This window comes from Dipodomys ordii, unplaced genomic scaffold, assembly GCF_000151885.1.
Source record: "Dipodomys ordii isolate 6190 unplaced genomic scaffold, Dord_2.0 Scaffold72, whole genome shotgun sequence".
Classification (NCBI taxonomy): domain Eukaryota; kingdom Metazoa; phylum Chordata; class Mammalia; order Rodentia; family Heteromyidae; genus Dipodomys; species Dipodomys ordii.
Window position 1 is genome coordinate 5,523,987 of NW_012267288.1, and position 16,398 is coordinate 5,540,384.

Sequence of the window (16,398 nt, forward strand, 5' to 3'; positions counted from 1 at the left end):
AGAAGGGATTTAGCCGTTCCATGTTCTTTTGTTGGCAGTATGTAATATCATAGTCTAGGCAAACTATTAAATAATATAAGACTCATAAAACAGTCCTGAGTGAAAGCTCTCAAAGGATTAGATAACACCGCCCCCCATCTTCTTTGTCTATCTATTCGAATGCTAATTTCTTTTAGAGACACCATCACTGATAAAATCAGAAATAACATCTGACCATCTTTCTGAGAATCCTTTAGTTCAGTCACGTTGTCACACAAAATCAACCATTACACGTAACAAATGTTGATACTATTTTCCTATTCACTAACATTTTATGGCATTTCATGGGAAGTAGATTTGTTCTAGGCATAGTTTGACGGATATTATATGTATTATCTATATTCTTCAAGAAATTGGTGGTGTAATTAGTATTATCATTTTCATATTATAGTATATTCAAGGATTTTAAGGCAACTATGACTCAGGAAGGACATAAAGCAAACTCTTAACTACAAGGCTCTGCCTTAGGCATAATAGTTTCATTACATAACTATCTTCTCCCATCCCACTGCCTTTACCCTTTATATAGAAATAGTTCAGATTCCCTTACCTGGAGCCCATAGCCTCATGCATTTTGGAATACTTTGTACTTTCAGACGCTAACTCACAGTGGTCTTTGGAAATGTCAGAAAATGAAGATTGTGATATTTAAAAATACCTGTGCTCAATATAATAAATACTATGGACTTTCTAGCTGGTTTAAGTTGAAGGTTGACTTTCCTATCAAGATATACAAAAATATTCCTTTGGTTTTAAGAATTGTTTGGATTTCAGCATTGCCTGTAATGTGGTATGAACGTGTTTCAGCTTATGGTTTCATGAAGGTGGGAAGAATGTCTATTCTTTTGTTTCCTCCTCTTCTATTGAGTTTGCCCTGAATATTTTAAGCTATGGGAATATATTGCACTTTCCTTCCACCTGATTCCAGCACATGCTTATGGGGGTTGAGTGTGTCTATTTTTATATCCTTAATATATTGTTAAAAAATAGAGGGTCTGGGAATGTGGCTTAGTGGAAGAGTGTTTGCCTAGCATGTATTAAGCCCTGTGTTCGATTTCTCAGTACCACATAAACAGCAAAAGCCAGGCTGTGGCACTGTGGCTCAAATGGTAAAGTGCTAGCCTTGAGCAAAAGAAGCTCAGTGACAGCGTCCAGCTCCTGAGTTCAAGCCCAGGAATGGCACACACACAAAAAAAGTGAAATGGTTGCATGGCTTTCTGACAAGACTTAAAATTAGAACTGGGAGCACACACCACTCATGCCCTATGCCTTGTATATGTGACGTATTTACTCTTTAAAGCAGTGCTCTGATATTATAGCTGCTATTTCTAAGTGGGAAAACTAAAATTGAAAGTTACTTTCCTGTGGGTTCCCCAGTTTGTAAGAGCAAGACTTAACAATTTAAATCCAAGTCACCGGTGCCCTTGTCTAACTCTATTCTAGGACATGTTTGTTATGTATCTTTGACTCCTGCCTAATAGTAAAATTAATACAAGGTTTCTTTCTTGGGGTGAGCACTCCAGTGGTTTTTGAAGTTCCTTATATGCTCTGATTGCTTTGGGTTGGATTTTTTTTCAGCTAATGAAGAACCATCATTCAATTAAAACTGAAGATCTTCCTCCTAGTACTTCTGAACATGGTGGAGTTGTCTAGAGAGTAGTTGGTTGCAATGAGTTTGTTGGTGGCAAAACAAGTGTGTTTGAAATAGTAGGGAAATGACAACTTTCTAGACATGCCAAGAGAAATCATGCAAATTAAAATTTAGTGTCAGAATGAAGTGATTGCCTGGGTATTGTTTAATCTTTTTTGATAAATCTGGCCTTTATAGATACACAAGTTTCTCCTGTTGGAGGATATAAGTTTTGTCATGCTATGAAATGAATGCTTAGTGTTATGTAATTTGTCAGGTAAGCTGCTTTTTCCCTTGCTTACTAAATATCTATGGTTGGCAGACATTTTGATAAGTATTTTCTTGTTTACTGAGTGTTTTTCTGACTGTGAAGTATTTGCTAGGATAAATACCAAATTGCATGTGTGACGAGACAATGTGTAACTTCAAAATTCCTTGTTGCTAGAATAGCATGTGTATTTGGTACATCTTAATTTACATCTGAGTGTTAGGAAAAGCAATTTTATTTCATTAGGATTTGACTTAGGTTTGCTAACTTTAGGCAGGATTTTGACTAAACGTTCCAAAATGAAGTCTCCAAATATGATTTTTGTCTTAAAGTTAATTGTAAGCTTCAATTGAGCATCAGGGTTTCCATGGATTATTATTTATGATAAACTGTTGTTAACAGGAAACACATATAGACTGGTCTTTGCCAGTCTGTGTTAAAATGTAGTTAATTGCAGATTTACTGTTAACAACCAAGCAATCTGTAAAAACCAAGCAATATCAATATTCCTGTTTCCTAAGGTAGGATTGGATTTAGTCCTTGTTATTTAATGTTTGACTCTGAAGCTTCTACTCTGACTGAAAATTAAAACTAACTTCTTCAGAGTAGTGTGATTAATTGGTACAAAAAGACAAGGGGTTGACTGATAAGTATATAAACATCCCCTTTACAAAGGGGTATTGTACTTTTGTCTTACGAAGGAGGGAGGGGCCCCACCCAAGCCTGGGCCCACCCAAGCCTGCTCTGCCTGCCCAGACCAACCCAAATATATTAAAGTGGTAACAGATGCCAGGAGTAACATACTTTATAGAAATATACATAAGCCATACAAACAGTCCCAAACCACACTTGATTTAATATGTTGGACATATCCTGGCAAAAGGGTCAATATTCTAAAATTTTCTGAGAAGAAAAGCCCCTGTTGGACTTTCTAAATAAAAGATTGTGTTGTTTATGCCTCCATGCTTCAGCAACCTTTGAACATATTCAATTTGATGGCTTATATTTAATTTGGTATTGTAAAAAACAATTTTATTTTGTTCTGGTTATAATTGTAGAAGTCCAAGTAAGCTTATGCTATAATACTGCCTATGGTACTTTTTTTTTTTTTTTTGGTCAGTGGGACTTGAACTCTGGGCCTGGGCATTGTTCCTGAGCTCTTCAGCTCAAGGGGAGTGCTTTACCATTTAAGCCACAGCACCACTTCCTGGTGCTTCTTTCTGTATGTCAGTTTATATAAAGATGGAAAGAAAAGGTTAAAATTTAAAATTATTTCAGCTTTACCATTAGTTAAAATTAGTTAACATTAATGTCCATATAATAATTTGTGCCTCTTCCAAGGCATTATTTAATTTTTTTAAGTATTTGTTTTGTTTTTGTTTTTGTGCCTGTCCTGGGGCATGAACTGAGGGCCTGAGCTTCTTTTATTCATGGCTAGTGTTCTACCACTTAAGCCATAGCACCACTTCTGTATTTGTTTTATTGTAAAGGGAATAAATCAACTTTTTTTTCTTCTGGAATATAACATTTCATTTTGAACACTTAAGTTTGGTTTAGAAAAAAAAAACATTTATTTCTTTATTTATTTATGTGCTTGTTTGCTTATTGTGCTGGTACTGGGGTTTGAACTGAAGGCCTTACACCCTTGCTTGGCTTTTTGGCTCAAGGATGCCTCTGTACCATTTGAACTATACCCCACTTCCAGCTTTTTGGTGGTTAATTGGAGATAAGCTTCTCATGGACTTTTCTGCCAGAGCTGGTTTCATGATCCTCAACTCTCAACCTCCTGGGTATCTCAGATTATAGATCTGAGCCACAGACATCTGGACACTTTTACATCTTTTAGAAATATCCCTTTTTGAACATTAATTATGTAGGTGGATTTCTTTCAATAAGCATTTAAAAACAGTAACTTATACCAAACGGTATAATGCCTATTGTCCTCTCCATACAAATAGTATTTTTTTAAAGTGGTAGTAAAGCAATTAAGCATTTTTGTACTTATACCTTGAAGGTAGCTCAATATACTTTTAAAATTAGGTTTGACTGAAAGGAATAAAGTAATATCACATGTGCACAAATTTAATTCAATATTAATGAAACTTGAGATGACTTTCTGTGTTGAAACATATGTCTTATGCATATAAAGAATCAAATGCCTTAATTTTTTAGTGATTTAAAAAAAACATTTTTACTTAAGATTGGAAAATTGTTTTGAAATTCTTGAATCAAGTTAAAAAGATGAACAATGTTAAAAATCAGGATTTTCCCCCCCATCTTTAACGGGACAGTGTTCTGCATCTGTAGTATGTCTTTGTCAGGTTTTTCTTATTAAATGTTCAGAGATGGCACCGTTTATATTAACCATGTTTCTTTGGACAAAAGAAAGTGACAGCTAAGATTTATTTGGAGACCTTAATTTTTGATGTTTCTAACTCCTTTGACTGACATTCAATTTCCCCAAATTTCTCATTCATCTGTAAACTTCTTGTGCATAATAGTTTTTTTGTTCTTCATTCTCTTGAAAGTGGTACTGTGATTGTACCTAATGTGAATATTGGAGAACATTTGCGTCAAGCTTTAATTAGTAAGAATAGAAAGGCAGCAAAATAATTTAAGAGGAGTTTGGTTTCTTTGCAATTTTATTTTAAGAAAAGATGTAAGTTGGTAAGTTAAATATTTGGGTCAAGTTTAGAGAAAGTAATTTTTCTTTGTTTATGTAATCTTATAATTTTCTTAATTTGTCATCAGTGAAAGGGTAATTCCAGCATCTGTAAGTAAATCTGACATTTTCCAAAACTTTGAAGACTACAAGATACTATGAAGCAGCTAGCTAAGTAAACTTGATAACAAACACGTCAGGCACGTGTACTTCACTCTGATGTAGGTAGATAAAAATATATGACATATATAATTAAACTATATTGCAAAAATTCTGATGAGTCACTAACCTTAGAAAAATGTGTTTATTTCAAAAATATTTCAATGGAGTAGGAGAATATAGTCATAATATTCAGTGCATATCTTATGAAACTACAAAAATTGAGGGAGGTTTGGGGCTGGGAACAAAGATGAGAATCATAAAAAGGATAATATTGATCAATATACATTATGCTTACAAACTGACATGCTGTTGCTAACCCCTTAAAAATAATAAAAAAATTTTTCACTTAGGTGAGAAGTACAAATACTTTCAAGGACAAAGAGTATGATCTCATTCAGTTGAAAGACAGTAAAATGAGTGCATTTCTTACACCTAAAAGTGTGTACAGGAGACTGGGTGTTGTTTGCCTACTTCTTACTTCCAGTTCCAAAATGGGGAAGCTCATTCAATATTTTGTGACTCATCTAAAAAGAAGTTTAAGATGTGATGGCTTAAAGCATCCTTTATGAAAAGACTGACCAGGAGATTGTCCTCCAGCTGAAACATGCACATTAACAACAGAGTTCTCTCCTAAGGGGATCACCTTGACCTTTTCTGAGATATGTATAGTTTTCTAGCGAGTTTATTTCTTGGCCACGTTGTCCATTTGTCTTAGAGTCGTGGCTTGTTTGTTATTTTCTCTCTTCTTATACTAATAGCTTTGTTCTCAATATGTTAAGAGAAACTTTAATCACCCTTTGACAAATAAAGCTTAAAGAATGATAACAAATTGCAATAGTAGCGATTTTTTTAGATAGGATCTCAATATATAGATCAAGCAGTGATTGAACTGTCTTTTACCTCTACTGCCCAATTGCTGGGATTACAGATGTGCACCATCGTATCCGGCTTGTAATTCTGTTTAATATCATTTTCAAATGTTGGAGAGGAAGAATTTAGATTCCCCAATTGGCTTTTGATTCAAGGAACTCACCTGGAAAATGCCCTCACTTTGAGTAAATTACACTTTTTGGAAGTAAATATATTTGGATTTGATACAGTTCTTATTTACCTGAAAAATCTAAAGCTTTTGAAATGTTAGTACAATGGACAAGGTCTGGTGGAAAAATCTTTTGGCATTGGATGTTTTCAAGACAATTAAAAATATACTTCTGGATTTTTGCCCATTAACTTAAGGAACTTGTTTCACTTAGTATTTTGCTTTGTTTGTCTGAAGGAAAGTAAGAGGCATTTTAAAAGATGAGTGTTATAAATGAGATTTGGGCCTTCTTCATAAGCTTTCAGATTTATGCACTAAAATTCCTGTTGCTTTTGAATGACTTTAGTTAGAGTAACATTGGAATTGCACATCCATGAAATGACATTGTATGTAAATAATATATATATTCCTAAACCATGTCACCTATCTAAAGGTAGTAAAATTTAGATTGCAAAGAACTAGTCAGGAGGTTGGAAGCCCTGAAGTGATTCTGTGTACAACTTAATTGAAACTTGAGAGAATTTCAAAGGAGTCTGTCATATGGAGCTATGATATATTCAAAGTTTTGACATTCAGGATATCAACCTAGACATTTTTTGATGGCCCTCCAGGGGAGATGACTGGAATTCTGACCGTGTTCCTTCCTCTTTCAATTTTTTGAAAAGCATCAAAATAAGCACAAAATGAGGATCATCTCTCTGCTTGAAAGATCCTTCTTGTATTTCTCTATTTAGAGCTAACAATATATAGTTATTGTTTTGAAGAGCCCTACACGGAACAACTGATCTTCTGAGAAGCTGTCTTCTCTAATTTAAATCTGTGTATGCTTCAGTGATTGTGAATCCTTTTGGTGTTTGAGTGTATTGTCTTTTCTAGTACACTGTGGATCAGGGAACCAGCCAAGACAAAGAATTAGAGAATTCTTTGTGTTAATTTTTATATTCCTAAACATTTGAATTAAGGTACTATTGGAGAGTATTCTTTGCTTTTAAGTAACTAATATAATCATACAGATGAAACCAAACCAAAAACTATCCAGACAGATTTAATCATACACAAGAGACAAATTTAAAATACTGAAATAAAGGAAAACAAGCATAAGTCAAAGAGAGGTAAAAGAGCAGAAAAAGAAAGCAAAGATAGCTGACATCCAAATGTATCTGTTTCTTTAACTTTACATGGTTCTAGTACTCCTATTAAATACAAGAATTTCCATTATAAATATTAAAGTATTTTTCTTCTCTATAATTCCAACTCCAATATGACTATGTTGAGAGTAGATGAAAGAAAAATCATGCCATACATGCATAAATAAAAATAAAATGTCAAGCCAGGCTCTGGTGGCTGGCTCGATTCTGTAGTCCTAGCTACTCAGGAGCCCGAGATCTGAAGATTGTGATTTGAAGCCAGCCAGGGAAGAAATGTCCATGAGACTCTTATCTTCAATAAAAAGAAAAAAAACTACTCAGAAAAAGCCAGAAGTGGTACTATGGCTCAAGTGACAGAGTGCTAGCCTTGAGAAAAAGAAGTTATTTCTTTGTTGCTTTGTATGTCCCTCCCCCTCGGTATAACCCCTGTTTTCCCTGTATTTGATGTTGGTATAATTTGTGGAGGGGAAGGGAAAAAACAAATCATTTAAATAGGGATGCAGGTAGATCCATTGCAACAATGAGATGTACAAGATGTTATGTCGAAAAATGAACTTTACAACTTTGGTGGGGGTGGGGGATGGGAAGGGATGGGAAGGGGAAACAAAGGAGGAGACAACAATGCTTGATAAGAAATGTACTCATCTTGCCCATGTAATTGTAACCCCTCTGTACAGTATTTTCACAATAAAAAAAAAATCTCTTGCATGAAAAAATAAAGAAGTTCAGAGGCAGTGCCCAGGCCCTGAGTTCAAGGCCTAGGATTCTGGCACAAAAATTAGATAAGATAAAATAAGTTATTAATGGTTATATTATCACCCAAGTAGAGTTTAGCGAATGGAAAATTGCATATAATGAAAAAGGGTATCTCATCACACTATAAGATCATTTTGGTGTGTTATTCTTTGTGCCACTACCAGAGAATGTTACAGACTGGATGCTTTATAAACAAGGTAAACTTATCCTCTCCGAGTTTCAGAAGCCTGGAAGTTTGTACTGCTCACATCAGATGTGGACCTGCTTGTTGTATTTTCACATTGGCAGAAGGTTGAAGGGAAAGATGATGAAAATTGTGTTCTCACATATGAGGATGATCATCTACATTTTTTCAGGATTTCCTTAGAGTCCTATTGCCTGGGCCATGAATACATTGCATCTCTGAGGACATTGAAGCACTTTCTATGATGGACCCAGGGTTGATGGCTAGAAGTGTTTGGAGGGTGTTCCCACTCAGCCATCTCTTGGCAAAAATCATGGGCTTGAACTCAGGGCCTGAGCGCTACGCTTTTTAGTTCAAGGCTAGCGCTATACCACTTTGATCCATAGCTCAACTTCCTGATTTCTGGTGGTTAATTGGAAATAAGAGTATTGAGCACTTTCCTGCCCAGGCTGGCTTTGAGCTGCAATCCTCAGATCTCTGCCTCCTAAATTACTAAGATTATAGGCATGAGCCACCTGTACCCAGCACTTGGCAAAATTCTAAGTGAAGCTTTTCATCAGATAAAATTATAAGTTGGAAAGAAAGAAATAAAACCTTAATTATAATATTTGTGCATACAGAAAATCTAAAATGATGAAAACTAGAATTTGTAAGTGCATCTGGCAAGCTACTCCTTATAAGGTCTGTATAAATTTTATTTATTTTATATAAAAAGGCAGGGAAAATCAACCTCCTACTATGTTTTGTTTCAGTTCTTTTTGTGTGTTATTCTATCAATTTCTCAGAACAATTGTGGTATTATTACATTAATTGTGGTGTTTACAAATTACTTTAAACAATAATTTTTGGTGCTTATTGTGTTTATTTTTTCATGAGAAGTGTTTTTCAATCTCATTATCTAGCTTTTTGCTAGGATGTCATAAAGCCAAATTTTGTCTACACATTGACTTTCATGATGCATAAAATTTGGGTTGGGTTTGTTTCCAAAGTGACTGCTTTGAGAATAGTTAGTTTCTGTTGAAAAGTTTTCGAGTCACCGTAGAGTCCACGTGACCTCCAGGATCTGACCTGATTGATGACCCACCTCATTGCAGGTTCACTGCCAAATTCTTCCATGGCTTTGAAGTAATTCTGTTATCAGTAATCTGTGCTTATGTGGATACTTTTCCTATATCAATACATTTGAAAATTTTGCTGCTGTTTTAAAAAACCTTTAAAATTGTTTTCAGGGCTCCTTCCTCCCACATCTTGGAAAACCTACTCACCTTTTGAGAGTGACCTCTGAGCTCATTTTATTCTAGAGTTAATCTGATTTTCTTACCAGTATATATCTGTTACCCCAGGCTGAGGCATTTAATTGAGTTTTGTTTTCTTAAATATATTAAATTGTACTAAAATCATGTAATTTAGGGTACTTAGCTTTTTCTTTTTACTTTTTTTGTGATACTGGGGCTTGAATTTCAGGCTTTATGCTTGCTAGGCAGCTATTTTTCTGTGGAGCAATGCCTCTAGCCCTTTTTTTTTTTTTTTGCACTGTTTATTTTGAGCTAATATCTTCTTTCCCAGGACCTCAGCCAGACTGACATCCATGCATTTTATGCTTTTCATAGCTGAGGTGAACAGTACATACCGCCACGTCAAGTTTTATTCTTTCTTTTCTTTTTTTTTTATTGTGAAAATACTGTACAGAGGGGTTACAATTACATGGGCAAGATAATGAGTACATTTCTTATCAAGCATTGTAGCCTCCTCCTTTGTTTCCCCTTCCCATCCTTTCCCATCCTCCCCCCTCCGCCCCTTCCCAAACCTTCCGCCCCCCTCTTCCCCAAAGTATGTCCCTCCCCCACAGTATAACCCCTGCTTTCACTGTATTTGATGTTGGTATAATTTGTGGAGGGGAAGAGGAAAAACAAATCGCTTAAATAGTGATACAGGTGGACCCACTGCAACAATGTACAAGTCATTATGTTGAAAAGTTTTATTCTTTTAAGGTGATGTCTCGTTTTATTCTTTTAAGGTGATGTCTTGTGAATTTTTTGCCAAGGTGATCTTAGTACCTACCATAATTCTCTCAATCTCAGTCTCCCACATAGCTGGGATGACAAGGAGCATCATCTGTGCCAGGATGTTAGTTGAGAAGGCATCTCTTGGTGTATGCCTGAACTGGTCTTGAAATGTTATAGGTGTGAACCACTGGCTTAATTATGAGTTAATTCTAAGAGTTGGTACTATCCTAACACATAAGTAAACAGAGTCCTAAAGAGATGACATAATTTTAAGTTAATGTGAACCACTGACTTAATTATGAGTTAATTCTAAGAGTTGGTACTATCCTAACACATAAGTAAACAAAGTCCTAAAGAGATGACATAATTTTAAGTTAATGTAACAATGTTGTAGCAGATCTATATTCAAAAGAGAAGAAAATTTCAATCCTTTTGAATTAATTTGCACATATGTTTACATTGTTTTGAGTGAAAAGTATAAGTGGAGAATGTTTTCCAGTTTTTTTCAGAAACTAGTACAAGGTAGGCAGCCTTAGAGGAGGGCATAGTTTTAGGGATAATCTGGAGTAAAACAGCTTACGTCTAAAAAGGAATGACAATATTTAGTTAATAATACATACCTATTTTGAAGCATTAAATTGGATAATGTTCTCAAATGACTTGATTTTGGGCCTCTTATCTGACATTAAGCGCTACTTTCTTTTTTATCACATGATCGTCTATCAAAGCAATGACTCCTTAAATGGGAGGCACCTATGCATTTCTTAATACCTCAAATTTGTCTGCTGCAGAGGACTGCACATATTTTGGGAGAATGAGTGTCATCATGTCACATGGTTTAGATTTTAAAATCAAGCCATCTCAAACAAGCCTCTCCAATTTGAGGAAAATTCATCCATTTTCAATGTCATACTCAGAATCAAAATAGACCTTGATTAGGTTGAATTGGCAATCTAGATAATGGCAGGGAAATTCTGATCTTAGTCAAGAGGATTCCTCCTTTTCTCCCCAGGAAACATCTTTTAGCCTAGAGAGCAGATCTACCTGAGAACAGTAATTTCTCAGATTCTCAGATTCTAGGAGACTGTTTATAAATGGGAAAGGATGGAATTGGTAGTGACAATTGGATATTAGTTCCACTTACTCCCTTAAAATTGTGGACTACATTCTTGCTTCTGTTGGTTATACTATGATTGGTTACTAATCTACACATTGTTTAATGTCTAGGTTTGGGTGGTAAAAAGACTCCATGACTTTTTAATGTGTAGTTTAGGTAGCTTTAATTGGTATGTAGACAAAATCTCCATCTTCCTCGTCAAGGGCTATGAAAAACAAGTAAACATAGGTTTCTGTAGTGGGGCTTTGTTCTGTGTTCTGTTTGTTATATTTTTAACATTTTTTTTCCTTTTTTAATTCAGAGAGAATTTCACATGCGGTTTGTGTAGTTATGGATCCCAAACAAGATAAAGAACCTGTAGATCATTTCCTTGAAGCTCTCAAAAATGAATTAAATGTAAGTATCCAAATATGAAAGTTTGGAAATGTAAGTTTGATAAAGTTGGCCACAAAATTTTGTAGTATTAACATCTACCTTGGAAAAGCATAGGACAAACTTCAGTCCCAATGTATCATTTTGCCTTGAGGAGATTCTTTCCTCTCTTTCCACTTAGGACTTGCAGTTTACTCCAACTCCTGTCCATTCCTGTTGTGATTTTCTCCTGATCTTCATCACTGCAGAACTCCCTGGTGCATGTGCCCCAAACTATCGCCTGGATCTACTTGAAGGTGGTAGTGCACAGCACACGCTAGATTCATAGTAAGCTTTGTTGATTATATAAAAACCACTGAAAAATCAATGTGTATTAATCGAGAAGAATTTTGATTGTAAGTTGAACATTATAATGAAATATCATTGGTATGCCTCGAAAAATAGAAGAAGCAGTAAGTAGGAAGCTGTTGATAGAAACTATGTACAACATTTACCCCAAGGAAACTGCTATAATTGTTTTAATAACTTTGTGGTTTCAAGTATTTTTCTTGCATTTTCATTAATTTCTCTATTTAACTTGTGATCAAAATTATAACTTTTGATCATAAACATAATAAAATTGTGGTCAAAAGTAGACAAGTTCATTTTAGTTAATGGTCTAATTTTATTAGGATATCAAACTGCATATTGCTTTTGTTGCCTAATTTCCTTGTCTGCATACTGAAATATTTAAAAAAAATTATATTATATTTGGGAGAGTTGAACACAATACACTTAAAGTACTCATGTTTTGCTGTATATGCATATTAAATGATTATTGCAAATGTAATTGACATACTACAAAATATTCTTACTGGTTCTCCACCTCCTTTTATAACTCCTTTACTCCTGGACCTTCTCTTTTCTCTATTTCTAATCTACCTCCCCTATGAGTCTAGACCTCACAGCTGGTGAGTGCTTCAGTTTATTTATTTTGAGTATTCCTTGGTCCCATGTTCCCAGAAATTCTTAGCAAAATGAGATTCTTCATGTTGCTCTTTTATATGGAAGTCTGAATTGGCATCCACAGAAGTTGCCCCTCATTTCTGTTGTTTCCTCCGGAATTGCCTGCTCAGCTAATCAGGCAATTCATGCTAATTATTTTATTTTCTAGCTCTCTTAATTTTTCTTTACTTTGGCTGTGATTTCTTAAACTGTGTGGGCCTATACAGATGCAGACAATTTATCTCTACTTTCTGATACCGGTATTGTGATAAATATTGCTTATGGATGCTTGGTTTTGACATTCTTCTTGTGTTTTTATTTTTGGAGGGCTCTATATAAGAGACTAGGATAAAATACCTAGGTGTAGAGTATTTTCTTCCTCTTCATTCTTAGAAAAAATAGATCTCTTGGCCATTTCTAATTTTAAGTGCTTACTTAAATTTCATTTTTAGTGACAGCATGTAATTTATTAAGTTGATACAGAGAGGAACTATGGATTTTTTTTAAATTAAGCTTGACGAGGTTAAGAATATTACTGTAAGCCAAGTTAAGATGTATGTATGTATGCAAGAATCCAAAAGACACGAAGATGACTGCTTCTCAAATACATCTTAATTATGCCTTTTTGTAGGGGATATATTACAGTTTTATTTATACTTTTAACTTAGCTAATACATAATTTATTTTTAATTTTAATTTTTTATAAAAATATTCTTAATGGACACATTAATTGTATTTATTGTGGCTTATAATGTAACATTTCAATAAAATATGCAATAATTAGATCAGGATAATTGGCATATCTATATTGGTAGGACATTCATCACTTCTATGTGTTGGGAGCATTTAAAATGGTTTGATCTGGATATTGTAAGACATTTGGTTAATTGGTATTAACCACAGATACTTTACTGTGCTATAGATGACTAGAAGTCTAGTGAAGAACTTTAATGACTGATACTTGGATATGCTCTTCTTGTAACAATCTTGTTGGGCTTGGAAGAAGATGTCACTTCTGCTTACCTGTCTTCTATTTTTCAATTTCATAACAAATTCTTAAAAAACTTAAACTTAACATACTCTTGTCTTTCCTTGGCAGTCACAAATCTTTGTGCCAAGAACAATGCTATGTACTTTTGTTTTTGAAATCATTCTACAATGTCTCTTCTTTTCTTTTTAGAACTAGAAACAGAGAAACCTTCTGGGTTTGATTTACCTAGAGTTATATAATTAGTGAGTATAGATGCTAGTTGGTGTGATATGATTTTTACTAATTATTAATCTAAGGACAGTGAGTTTGACAGAGAGTACAGTTAAGGTCTGAAAGGGAAATGATTATCTAGTTTCATGTATTTTATTTTTCCCTTATAAAGGTAAATTTATTTTATGGCAATTTGTTTTAGCCCATTACTTAAAGTAAACACAAAATGCCATCTATTCTAACATTTTTATCTCTAAGAGCTTTTGTCTGAATTTGAAAAGAATATATAAAAAGAATGAAGTCATCACTATTGAAATCTGTAGGCCAGATCAGTGGGTATGGAGCTGCTCAATGTACAATAGGAGGATTGTTTTATTGATTTGTAAAGTGTTTCCCATTGAAACCAAAGGAGGAGAGTGAGTATGCTCATGGTAATTTCCTGGATAGACTTGCAACAGAACTTTCAGGTTTTCCAAATATCTTAACTCTAATGGTAATGGAAAATACAAAATTCACAGAGGAGGTTGCTAAAGCAGTAAATTAACCAGTGAGTTGGTTAAGAGATATCCCTCGTTTTACTACTACTAAATTAGAGTACTTTATTAACACCTTGACCATAATTGTTAGATTGTTCCTTAAGAACTTTTAAGTGTTTCAATGAACCTTCCCATGTTAGAGACAGAACTCTTCAGAGAGGGTTGACAGTGATGTAAGGGGCCTCTTCCACTTTTTCCCAGCTCTCAACAAATACTGAATAATAGTTGACATGACTGAAACTACTAAGGAATGTTTAGGAAAGATCAATCTCCTGTTAGGTTCTTAATTTATTGATTTATTTACCAACTCATAAATGCCTATTCTGCTGGATCATAATTGAAAATCAGCCTTAGCAAGTAAGTCCAAGAGACTGTTATCTCCAATTAATTAGAAAAATCCAGGAATGGAAATGTGATTCAAATGGTACAACACCAGTACTGATTAAAAAGAAAAAAAACCAAGCAAGACACAAGGCCTTGAGTTCAAGCCCCGGTACTGTGTGTGTACGTGCACACGTGTGCAAACACACACAAATGTGCTCACACATACACTTACACACATGCCCACATTCACAAAATGATTGGATATATAGAATTAAAGCAATTATAGCTCCTGTCTCAAGGAGTTTTTCATTGAATTGGATATCTCCAATAAATATATACAAATATCCAAAGACTGTTTTATTAAAAATTGTCATGAATATTCTAAGACAAAGTAACCTGTGTCAGGGAGAATGATTTATTGGGGTTGGAGGCAATGAGTGAATTCTCTCAGCAGATTGTGGCCATTATATTAACGTAGAAGGGCAACCAAGTGTTATCTATTTGAAGAGCAAGGCAGAAGGAACAATATATGAAAGACATTAAGAGCTTAGTTCAGGGGGACTGTGACTAGAGTGGAGACAGAATGAGAGGATATGAAGTGAGAAATGGGGACAGACTCAGAGGTAGCTTTACTGGCTCTTCTGAGATCACTGAGTTACTGCAGGTATTATTATTTTATATTTTGTCTTAAGAACAAAATAAAGTGATAGAGAACTGTAGCTGAAAATGACAAGGTCTAGTTCTCCTTCACAAAAAGTTTTGGGGCTGATGTTTCCTTTCTATAGAAGAAGGCATGCAGTTTGATTGTTTTTATATATCACATCACTCCCACACTCCCATGAAACTGTTCAACCCAATTTTAATTCCTGTAATAAAAGAAATGAAGTTCCTAAAGTATACTGATCTACATACCTGAACAAATAGGGATCCTAGAAGCTTTTGTGTATTTTGCTTATCCCTTCCTTCCTGTTTCCCAGAGCATATAATTTAATTATTGTTTTGTATAACCACAGATGACAAGCAGAGTATAACTGGAAATCATTTGTTCTGCTGGGTATATAGCACATGCTCTGGTTTGTCCCTCGTTTAATTTTCCTTATGCCCTCCAGGTAGTGTCCAGTGTATGGATGTGGATCTTTTGTTATCGACCTCAATAAATTCCATATATGTAATATGTCAAACAAAACATCAAGAGTAGTAAATGGTCAGAGGAAAAGCAGAAATGAAAGAAAGAAAATTAAGCTCTATCAGAATCTTAAGAAGCAGTCAACATAGTTATTTTATGTTGATTTTGAAGCAGATGATGTATTTAGTTTGAAGATACAGATTTTCATTTTTGGGGCTAAGTGTAGTTAATAGAAGAGTGACACTATAACGCTATTTCTTCTCTTGGTCCTCTGACTCTGAACGAAGACAATTAACTCTAGGGGATAATTGTATATGAGAGTAGAAACTGTCTGAAGACCAACCCATTGGGGCGGGTCAGACCATTCTATCCAGTTAGCCAGATTTTCTGATGGTTTCTTTTGGGTCCGGTCGTGGGGCCTGAACTCTGGGCCTGGGCACTGTCCCTCAGCTCTTCAGCTCAAGGCTAGCGCCCTACCACTTGAGCCACAGCCCCACTTCCAGCTTTTTTTTTCTTTTTGCTTATGTGGTGCTGAGGAACCCAGGGCCTCAGGCATGCAAGGCAAGCGCTCTTCCACTGAGCCATCTTTCCAGCTCTGATGGTTTCTTTAGAGGAGAAAAGAAAGTCTAAACTTATTGGGGTATTGTTGCTTAAGATGGGATTAATTATGTACACAACATATTTGTCAAAGTCAGTTTATAATTACAAATGTTTGCCATGGCTGTGTGATGTGACTGTTAATGTTGGAGGTCGGTTACTATTACTTAATTTTCCCTATATATTTAACATATATTTTGCTTTTTAGCTAGTATATTTGTGAGACACCAGAACCTGTCAAGTTATT

At 34.9% G+C, this 16,398-nt stretch overlaps 1 protein-coding gene across 2 annotated transcripts in view; it reads left to right on the forward strand.

The window, feature by feature from the left end:
• The window catches only part of Ispd (isoprenoid synthase domain containing), a 216,490-nt gene that overhangs the window by 67,619 nt on the left and 132,473 nt on the right, over positions 1–16,398 (forward strand). For both annotated transcript variants that reach the window (XM_013024008.1, XM_013024009.1), the window contains exon 6: positions 11,313–11,407. In XM_013024008.1, the coding sequence (XP_012879462.1) occupies positions 11,313–11,407 (95 nt within the window). The remainder of the gene's footprint in view (positions 1–11,312; positions 11,408–16,398) is intronic.